Source organism: Mus caroli, chromosome 17, assembly GCF_900094665.2.
Source record: "Mus caroli chromosome 17, CAROLI_EIJ_v1.1, whole genome shotgun sequence".
NCBI lineage: Eukaryota > Metazoa > Chordata > Mammalia > Rodentia > Muridae > Mus > Mus caroli.
Window position 1 is genome coordinate 80,023,549 of NC_034586.1, and position 11,019 is coordinate 80,034,567.

The window sequence follows — 11,019 nt, forward strand, 5'->3', positions numbered from 1 at the left end:
AAAAAAAAAAAAAGTTATCACTTCTGCTCATCAGAGTTCAATACACTCATAATTTCTAAAATCTAATATAAACAAAATAAAAGAGGCAATTCCTTTGTGACTTATGAATACTAATGAGTGAATTCCACTTGTAATCAATCACAAAAAAAATTTAAATAATGACCCAGCAGAGGAAATGCACCAAGCCAACCGAGGACCCCTGGTCACCCAAGCATCAGCAGAATCTAAAGCAGAAGGCGCTACCAGCTGGCAATGCTTCCTCACACGCTTTCTGTGGGGACAACTACTACAGAGTGTGATGCAAGCAGGTGTGAGGACAACTTACCCAAAAGCCTGCTCTTAGAAATATTAGGTGAAATCTACAAAGACACTGATATTCAACACAGGAGTTTATTTAAAGATCAGTATCAGCATTGCACTGGAAAGAGGGCCAGCAAAATGTCCAGCAGGTCTGTCAGCAGAGCAGCAAGCTAGAAACCTAGACACACACCAGGGAGTCAGGAAACAGGAGATAAGCTTGTGTGCACTGCTTACTCGTGAAGGGTCTCAGCTTACAGCCCTCAAAGCGGCTTTATCTCTGCCACCAGCGCAGGACACTATAAAAGAACCTTTCATTGTGTGACTACAGAGCAGGAGGACAGTCAGACATGCCACCAGGTGAACAATTTTCTCTTGAAGAAGCTGGGGAGAGCACACTGCCTCACAAGAAATGCTCTATAGGAAGGATCAGGTACTCAAAACTCCAGTAGAAAGTTATCTTTCATTCCTTGAGAGAACTGGTGTGGGTAATGGGAAGGGGAAAATTAACTTAAAGAAACCTAGGTGAGCCACTCAGAACAAAGGGAGCACTGTGCCACTCGAACCCATGAGGGGAAGGACAGAGGCCAGAAATCAGCTTTGGGATCTTTGTCAACCCAGGTAATGAATCCATTTCCTCATACTGAAGGGAGCTGGGGAGTATCACAGCAATGTTCCTTCAATGAACCAAGCATTAAAAAAATCAGAATTAAAAATAAGCACCAGCTCTCCTCTCCAGATAGCAACAAAGTCCCCACCTTGTCCTCCTGCCTCCTGTCAGCCGTTGGTGTGTGTTCCTTGAGTAGTGAGCCTTTAACAGAGGTCAGGAAAGCAGGGAGATCTGGGTGAGGACAAGAGCACTACCTCCAGAACGGAAGAGGGGAGGTGAGAAGGAGACTCAGGCTGACTTTAGCCTTACAGAGAGAAGTCTGCCAGCTTCACACTCACCTAACTGAGTGGTGACCTCTCAGATTGGTGGGTTTTGTCAGCAGGTACAGCAAAGGTAGCTTTGCCAAGTGACTATGTTCTTGGAAGCACCAAGAACGTATGGATTTACCTTAGGTACAGCCAGTCACCCTGATACAAACTAATGTCCTCTGTCATTTCCATTTTTAATTCTTGAAAGAATTAAATATATGCGATCACTAGGCCAGCCTGGGCTCCATAACAAGGTCGTGTCTCAAAAGTCAATATGACGAAGAGCTAGACAAGCTGCCAAGAGCACTTGCTGCTCTGCTAAGAGGACCCAGGGCTCAGTCCCCAGTATCCCCACATGGTGGCTCCCAACCATCTGGAATTCCAGTTTCAGGGGATTTGGTGCCCTCTTCTGGCCTCCACAGGCACTGCACACACTTCTGATGCATAGCTATATGCAAGCAAACACCCAGAAAATAATCAAATCTGAAATATTTAAATTAAAAAAAAAAAAAACATTTTTTAAAGAAGCAATTTTATGTTCAGTAAAACAGAAATCCTATAGTAATGTAAATGGCATTACTTTCTGGATGGCAGCATTTTCATGGATTAAATGTTCCTAAGCTAAGACACTGGTTTAAAAGCCAACAAAACCGAGAATAAAGTTTTTCACAGAGAACAGTTTGGGTCAGCACTCAGCAATTGCTTATACCCCAGCCTTCCCCAAGCCTGTGATGTCTTCTCTCTGCTCCATATGAGGTTATCATGTAAAGGCCATCACATGTGGAAGACCAGGCAGCTCATCCGACGGGGGCGCTTCTGTTAGTGGGCAGGAGTCTCTTCACTGATGCACACAGTCACTGAAGAATTCTTCAGACTGTAAGTCTGTGTAGTTGCTATTTTTAGTTTCTTTTAAATTTTTTTTCTTTATATTAGTTCTCAATTTTAACATAGTTGTTCCACATAATTTCATTATAATATATAAACTTTGGGTGTGGTGGGGAGGGAGTCAAGGCATAATAATTTTCATAGAGAACTTCCAAGCCTTTCTCATTTATAATCAAAAGCACAATGCATTCCTTTAATTTGTCCTTGAAAAGAGAAGTTGACAAGTCAAAGGATTTAGCCTGTGTTTACTTTGTAAAAAGACGGGGCATTCACACTAGTAAAATAGCTAATCTGGATTCCTCGGCCAGAAGCAGGCATTGGCACATTAGCGCTGGAGTAACGGCTCCCAGTAAGGCAGGGACAGCAAGGCCTGCTTGATGGGATGGAGGAGACCAAGGAGACGCCCCACCCCCACCCCCCAATGTGCTGCTTGCCTTTGCCCTGTGCTGTTTTTCCAAGGCCTTGCGACATCCCTGGCCCAGCTGTTAGCCAGAGTGTGAGAATAAACATATCAGCATTCTCTCCATGGTGCGAGTCATGTGGTTACTGTGGGATAACCAGCATTAGCATACGACAATATTTGTTTTGTCCTTGAATGTTCTAATACCCCATGGGGGGATTATCTTTCTTTGAAAAGGTTAAAAATGAAAGTACATACATCTTTGCTGGGAAACTGTGGGAAGTGGATTTGTTGAAACCATATGGAAAGGAAGAAGGAATCAATTAAAAGCAGAAATCTAATAAATCTAAAATATTTCTAAATGAAATGCTTGTGGTAAGCTAATTTCTTGTAAACACTGCACTCGATCCCTTGAACAGTCCCAGATGCTGGGCTAACTTTGTGGTCTTAAATGAAAGTCAGCCAAAAACACTAAAGTGACTACAACTTTATTACTGAAGTAGTGGGAAACATGAGAGCCATGATCAGCTAATGTTTCTTTTTATTTCTTTGAAATTTTTAAGAGACCTGTGGAGTCTTACAAAATAGACATTTTCAGCTAAAATCCAAGTTTATGTATGTTAAAGAAATTTAAAAAATAATATTGCAGTCAAAAATGAGGTAAATCTATAGTTACTGATGCAAAAATATTTCTTAAAATAACACTTTTTAAAAATAAAGTGCACCATCTACTATCCTAAAATCTTCATGAACCTTTCTCAGTTGGCACCTGTAAAATATTTAAGGTTCAAACCTTTTTTTAAAAACTGGTCTACAAATAGCAGCTTGTGCCTTGGCCACAAATGCCACCTGGAAGTAGAGCGATGAACCTCACCTGCTGCACTGTTAGGAACACATTAGAAGATTCTGGCCCAGGCTGCACAGGGAGAAGCTGGCAGAGCGTGCCGAGAAGCAAAGCCACTTCCTTCATGCTCCTCCAGCAGCACGCGAGGACCATCTGAGCAGTTACGTCACACGCTTTTTCTTCTTTACCTTAAGGATTAAAACAAAAGCTATTGAACATGCCAGGCTTTTTAAGCATGTCAATGCATAATTTCCCCAAGACTGATCGTTTGAACAAACAAACAAATCTGCGTATATTCTGTTTATTCAGAGAAAAACAAAACAAAACACACTAACATTTGTAGAGCAGGAAGCATGCTGACTTCTTAACTTGTTTCAAAAACAATTAAAAAGAAACAGTACTTCCTCAAACTTGGGACTACTGCTTGAACGTTACTGGAACGAGCTTTCCAACTCTCGCTACCCATAAAGAATTACTAACGCGGCTGGCTACAAAAGAAAGAACTTTGTGTTTACGTTGGTGAGAAGGGCTGTTTGATCAGTTGAGGAATGGAGAAAACTTTTGTTGCTGTTCCTGCTTTTGCTTTTTTAGACCCAGGGTCTCCTTATGTAGCCCAGGCTACCTCAAACTCATTCACAACACTCCTCACTGAGCCTCCTGGGTGTCAGTCAGCATTACAGCGTGGGCCTCCAGAACTAGCTGAGGACGGACCTTTCTCTCTTGGTTTTTTGACAATTTTATTTTACTTACTTTATTTAGTGTAGGTGAGGGTGTATACCACATGTATGAGAATGCTGCTGGAGCTGGTCGTTGTGAGCCACTTGACATGGGTGCTGGATGGAGACCTAACCCAGATCCTTAGGAGAGCAATTGCTCTTAACTTAGCTGTTTCTCCAGAGCCTGAGATACAACTTTTAATCAGTTAATCTTCCTTCCTCCCTTCCTCCCTCCCTCCCTCCCTCCCTTCCTTCCTATGCTCATTTAAAAGCAAGCCTTACTTGCTTGTGTGCCTATTGCTCAGAGGCCGAGGGCAGGCACTAGGCCCCTGGAACTAGTTATAGGCGGTTCCAGTGAGCTAGTGTGCGGGTGCTGGAACTGAACTCAGGTCCTTCTAAACAACAGCCAGTGCTCCTAACTGCTGAGCTATGTCTTTAGCTTCAACACAGAACTCTTAAAATTAAACACAGAAAATACCAATTATATTTCAAAATATATTTTATAAACATGGCAAATAAACTAAATGTATTCCTACCTATCATCTTATCTGGTTTGAGGTGTATTTTAGCACTGATATTTACAAAGTTCCATGAAGATGAAAACGGACGTTAACCAGAGTTTCTTCTATCTTACTTGCTTTTATAAGAAAAGTTTCTAAGCTAAAAGAATAAATGCACTTACAAATACACAGCATGCACAGAACGGCTTATACACAAAAGGGGTGGGGTGGGTAGAACTGGGGAGGAAATGGACATGACTTTATTTTAAATTCATATTTCACTGTTACACTGAAAACATATTTTTTGTAATTTAAAAAATACAATTGCAAAGAGAATTTTTTTGCTAGATAATAACTCCACCTAGTGGAAAACATAGCCACAGGATAAATCATTAAGAAATCACTTCTAGCGATAAATTTTTTCAGTAGCTGTGCAGACTGGAATTCTAGAGACTTGGTTTCGTGAGAATTTTGGTTTCTCTAAAAACCCAGTTGTACTATGTTTTGGCTTTATGTTGTGGGCTATGGGGCTGCTTCAGACTGTCCACAGCAGCTGACTGGGATTTATCTCCTGCTCTGGCTGGGGCGTGGGATTCTGCCAGCTGAAGCTAGTTTATATTTGGAATTCTGGGGACTCTTTAGAGGGTACATAAATGCCAGAGTCCTGAGAGGGGTGGCGGCTCCCGCTGCCGCTGCTGCTGCCCAGCACTGCTATTTTGCTGGTTGCTGGGTCGCTGGTTGCACATATCCTGATTACAAAGACTGGACTTGCCCCTAGAAACTCAATGCCCCTAATCATCAGAAAGTAGTCTAAAAAGATCTATACCCCTCCCCCGTCTAGGCTTCTTTCTTCTACCAGTGCTGGGGATAGAAGGGACTGGGGAGAAGGATGGCAGATAGAAGAACCCAATAAAGTAGCCCAAAAGCACGGTTATACTTGCTGTAGCACAGAAGCACACGCTCCGCTCAGAAGTCAGGTTTCCTTTAAAAGGATGCTCACTTCAAGCATTGTCCAGCAGATGCCAGTGAGCAGTGAGACAGGGAGGTGGTGATGCTGCCCGAATCTATCACCATGTGTCCCTGCTCTTCCATCAGAGGGACTGGTAAAGGGTCTTATGCTCAAAAGCTATGTGTTATAGCAGCAGCTGTGTTGAAGTAAGGCACACCATTTTATTATAAGGCTCTTATAAATTCATTCCAAAACCCAAATTAAGAAGAAAAAAATTTCGTTTTCCAGAAATGTTCTGCAAATCTGCACTTTCTTACATTATCAAAAGGGCTTTGCTTTGTGAGGCTGGAAAGAAAGACGGTGTGATGGTTTGTATATTCTTGGGCCAGGGAGTGGCACCATTTAGAGGTGTGGCCTTGCTGGAATAGGTGTGACCTGGTTGGAATGGGTGTGTCACTGTGGGTGTGGGCTTAAGATCCTCCCCCTAGGTGCCTGGAAGTCAGTCTTCCACTAGCAGCCTTTGGATGAAGACATAGAACTCTCAGCTCTGCCTGCGCCATGCCTGCCTGGATACTGCCATGCTCCCACTTTGATGATAATGAACTGAACCTCTAAACCTTTAAACCAGCCCCAATTAAATGTTGTATTTATGAGACTTGCCTTGGTCATGGTGTCTGTTCACAACAGTAAAACCCTAAGACAGATGGCTTAGCAGTTAAAAGTGTGTACTGCTCTTTCCCAAGTGAGGTTAAAGCATCCACATCAGACAACTCACAACTACCCGTAACTTTAGCTCCAGAAGATTCTGATACCCCTAGCCTCCACAGATATCAGCACTTAGGTGTGTACACATACACATAATCTAAAATAAAACACTTTTTAGGAAGGAAAGTGTGCATTTTACATTACTGAAATACTTGTGGTCAGTTGGTGTACACTGGTATAGGCTCATCAATACAACCCTACATAGAATGCCTTACAAGGCCCCAGCACCATACACATACATACACATATACATGTGCACACATACACACAAGCATACACACACACACATATACACACATACACACACACACCACTGATTACACTATCAGTTTTATGTATCTTACCTTTAATTTCTGCAGAACTATCAATATTTGAGACACTGGTACTCAAGTCCCCCAAATCAAAGCTATCACATTCTTTCAGTATTTTGGTGTGGTTGAAGTAATCGTTAGTATCCCGTGGCTGAATCTCATTGAGAATGAGTTGCAAGCGGCTTGCTGACGCTGAATAAAAGATAAATGTGCATGAACGCTCAGTTCGATATCATGCGCAGATTTCCTCAGACTAATTCACAGTTGCCGTAATTTTTAACAGTGACAATCAGCTGTACCCACAAGATGGATAATGTGAAAGTTACTTACTTACACAGGCTCTTCATGATATTAGTGTGCACTCTTTGATATGAGAGTTTACACTGAAGACATGACCAAAACAAAGCTCAAACATCTACCACTCAAAGGTTGCCATCACTCTTCTTCATAGTTATCTAGACACTTGTGTACAGTGCTTAGTCATGTGGCCAGCAGAACCTGTTTCCCTAGCTCACCATATAAGATACCAACATTAAACGATAAAACTGTGTTTTAATATCTAAAAAAGTAACCTCAAGGCCACACAATCTTTCATAACACAGGCATATAAAGAGTTCCTATTTAGTTTAGAAGAGCATGGTGCCCAGTGCTAATGCTTGGTGAAGGGTCTCTTCCTCTGCCCTCTCTTGTCCTCACTTCTGTGGATCCCTTCTTTATCCTGACTAAGTCCCCCAGCTATTTCACGGCTCTCTCTTTTTCCTTTAGGGTAACTCAATGCTTACACTAGGTCTGCTTACAGGAAGATGAGTGAGTTTGTTTACAGGAACAAGTTCACCTTACCAGTGACAACACCACTGAGCAAAAAGTCTCTCCTGCTGGGGGCCATTTTTTAATAGTTACAAAGATTACTAAAAAAATGAGAAATAGCATGAAAAAAGATTCTTCCCTGAATTTAGTTTCTGTATCTCTCCAAAGAAATAAGTAAGGGAAAGATGGAGACAGACGCGCACTGGCCCTTGCCTGCTAACCTGAGTCAGTGTCCACAGGGATGAGGCCTTCAGGAGAGGAGCTCTGGATGACAGGGGCCACCACAGTGGAAAGCCTGTAGGACAGCAGCAGAAGCCTCCCCAGCACCGGCCTCCACTCGCTCGCCAGCCGCAGGCCACTGCAGCAAACACAGTACAGACATTTACACTAAAAGCAAAACCTCACCTGACAAGGAAGAGTAACACAAAGAAGGACCTGAAAGAGTCTGGGGCTCACAACTGGGTTATGTATGAAATATAACGAACTTAAAAACATGTGCATATGGGTATATAATTAAATCTAATTTTCAATTCTTCTTAAGGCAATGGACTATTCTTTTCCCAAGACGCGCTCCAATAAGAAGCTAAAGGTAGGGCGTTAAGTCTATTTCTCAAACAAGACATAGCTGTGAAGTCTTACTTTAGAGGCAACCTCTGAAAAGCTCTTGTTATACAGTGGACTCTCCCATACATTGGAAATGAAGACGCAGCCTGAAGCAGAGAGTTCTCAGCTCGAGATATTTCATCCTCAAGGTTTTCCATCAAGCATTTAATAACTAAAAAAAGCAAGCAGAAAACTGAAATGGCCTCAGTTATAAAACACATTTATAATTCATTTACAGAGAAAGAGTATACTCAGGTCAACTAGAAGTTATATTAGAGGGTGTGTGTGTGTGTGTGTGTGTGTGTGTGTACACATTTACACCTGTGTGGACATCTGCACAAGTAGAAGCCAGAGGTCAGTGCTGGGTGTCTTCTCCAGTCCCTCTCGACCTTATTTCTGAAAGCAAGCTCTCTCACTGAACCTCAGGCTCACTGCTTCAGTGGGGCTGGCTGGCTGGTTAGCTCTGAGAAGGTGGCTTGCCCTTCACAGATAGCTGGTGATTCCAACTCAGGTCACCCAGTGTGTCTCCCGAGTCACTGTTTCAGAGGTTTGGAATCAAAGATTTTTCAGGGATATCAGCCCATTACCAACTTGTAATTAAGGCAATTTTAAAGAATGGAATGCAGTCCCTAATTGCTGGAGTTAGTGATGACATGCACTCTGAACCAATCCTTCTCCATACCCTCCACCCAGGTGTCAAACTTCAGGACAATGTAGTATGACTGTGTGGCCGAAAGATAATATTTAGTAACAGTATAATCAAGATACAATTGGGAAATCGTGCAATTCATATGTGTACAAATTAGTAAAATGGCTCGGTGGGTAAAGGAGCTTTCAGTCAAACCTGATGACTTGAGTTAGATTCCCAGATCCGATGCAGTAGAAGAAAATTAGCTGCTGAAGTTGGCCTCTGACACCCACATGGTTACAAACTTACACACACACACACTCTAGATGTAATAAAAAAAATTAGAGTGTAAAACTCGATCAATTTTTCTATCATCAGCTGTATGCAAACATAAACATTATTCTAAAGCATTCTTACTGCCTGCTGTCTCTGTCTCTATCTCTGTCTCTCTGTCTCTGTCTCTCTCTCTCTCTCTCACACACACACACACACACTGTCTCTATCTCTGTCTCTCTGTCTGTCTGTCTCTGTCTGTCTCTCTCTCTCTCTCTCACACACACACACACACACAACTAAAACAAAAGGCTTTAACCAGCAGCAGCAACAGTAGTAGTCACTCCTCTATGGTAGCTCCACCATGCTCTGCTATAGGTAAGCACTGATTTCTTTTGTCCCTATAGATTTTCCTACTCTTAGCCAAATGTGGTGACATGTACTTGCAACCCTAGAACTTTGGTGAGCTGAGGTGGGAGCTCAGGAGCTCAGGAACAGCCTGGCTACACAGTAACCTGGCAGCTAGCCGGGGCTATGTGAGGCTCAGGTTCAAGAAACAAAAACAAATTAAAACAAAAAACCCAAAATGGAAACAACAAACACACTAACAAACAAAGATTCTAGACATATTATAAATAAAATGAACAGTGACTGGGTACAATCACTTGTCATATGTTTTCAAAGTTCACCAAAGCTACTACTTCACTACTTCATTCTTTCATATGGCAGTACAGATCTAACAGACTTTTTCCTGATGTGCACATGGCTTATTTCTACTTCTAGACAAGTATGAAAAATGCTGCTATGGACATTCTGTAGTCTCTGCCTAGGCTTATGCTTTCATTTCTCTAGTTATTTACAGGCTGAATGCTTGTCCTCAATCCTAGAAGTACACATCCTAGTTTCTCTTCAACCTAATTAACGCTTACAATTTGGGTTTTTTGTTTTTTTGGTTTTTTTAACCATTCCAATTGGAATGAAGTCTTTCCTCTCTGTGCTTCTGATCTGTATCTCCCTAAAGGCTGATGGTGCTGAGTGCTGCTCCGTGGAGTTGCTATTCATTTACTGAGCATGTGCAAAGTCCTGGGCTCAATCCCTGCTACAGCCATGCATAAAAATGGGTATTGTAGCTCATGCCAGTAATCCCATCACTCAGGAGAGGAAGGCAGGATGAGCAGCAGCTTAAGATCACCCCTGACTACACTGCAAGTTTCAGGCCACCCTAGGCTACACGAAATCCTATTCAAAAATAGGAGGAATAATAGGAGGGTGGGTGGTGGAGAGCTGCCCTGTTACAGAAGCATACAGACCTTAGTTTGAATCACTAGCCCTGACTGGTGTAGTGACACATGTTTGTAACTGCAGTGGTGGAGTAGGAAGCAGAGACAGGCAGATTCTGCAGCCAGTACAGCAGAAACAGCACCCAGGTTCAATGGAGAAGCTGTCTCAAAAATTAAGGTGGAGGGGTGGAGAGACACTTAGATGCTATCTTGTTCAGGTGTGTAAACCTGAGTTTAAATCCCAGAGCTGTGCATGGCCAGGCCCTGTGGAAGATGAACAGGAAGATCTCTGGGTCTTGCTGACCACTAGTGTAGCTACAGGTTCAGTGAGAAACCTTGCTTCAAGGGAAGAAAACAGAGTGATAGGACAGGACACGAAATCTTCTTCTCTAACCTCTGTGCACACACTACAGGCATACACTCACATACACAACACTTAAGTTTCAATGTTTTTAAAAATAATTTAAGATAATAAGGTGGAGAAGTGTTAACTCAGCTCTGTACAGTCACAATGAGGATGACCTAACTGCAGCCATAGAAACATGGCCATAGGCAAGAGCTGAGAGAGAAAACTGCCCTTTTAGAACATGTGTCTCATTAATGGACATTTGTGTACTTATTTAGCATAAGTCTTCTGTTTTGAAATAGGTCAGTCAGGTGGTGTTGGCTCACACCTTTAATCCTAGCACTCAGGAGGCAGAAGCAGGTGGATCTCCAAGTTTGAGGCAAGCCTGGTCTACAAAGCTAGTTCCAGGATAGCAGGACAGCCAGGGCTACTCAGAGAAACCCTGGCTCAAAAACAAAGTGTGTGTGTGTGTGTGTGTGTGTGTGTGTGTGTGTGTG

At 42.5% G+C, this 11,019-nt stretch overlaps 1 protein-coding gene across 2 annotated transcripts in view; it reads right to left on the reverse strand.

Moving 5' to 3' along the window:
- The window catches only part of Thada (THADA armadillo repeat containing), a 276,549-nt gene that overhangs the window by 238,599 nt on the left and 26,931 nt on the right, over positions 1-11,019 (reverse strand). For both annotated transcript variants that reach the window (XM_029471015.1, XM_029471016.1), the window contains exons 18-21: positions 8,032-8,167; positions 7,614-7,750; positions 6,619-6,777; positions 3,375-3,532 (exon numbers count right to left, since the gene is read on the reverse strand). In XM_029471015.1, coding sequence (XP_029326875.1) covers positions 3,375-3,532; positions 6,619-6,777; positions 7,614-7,750; positions 8,032-8,167 — 590 coding nt within the window. The remainder of the gene's footprint in view (positions 1-3,374; positions 3,533-6,618; positions 6,778-7,613; positions 7,751-8,031; positions 8,168-11,019) is intronic.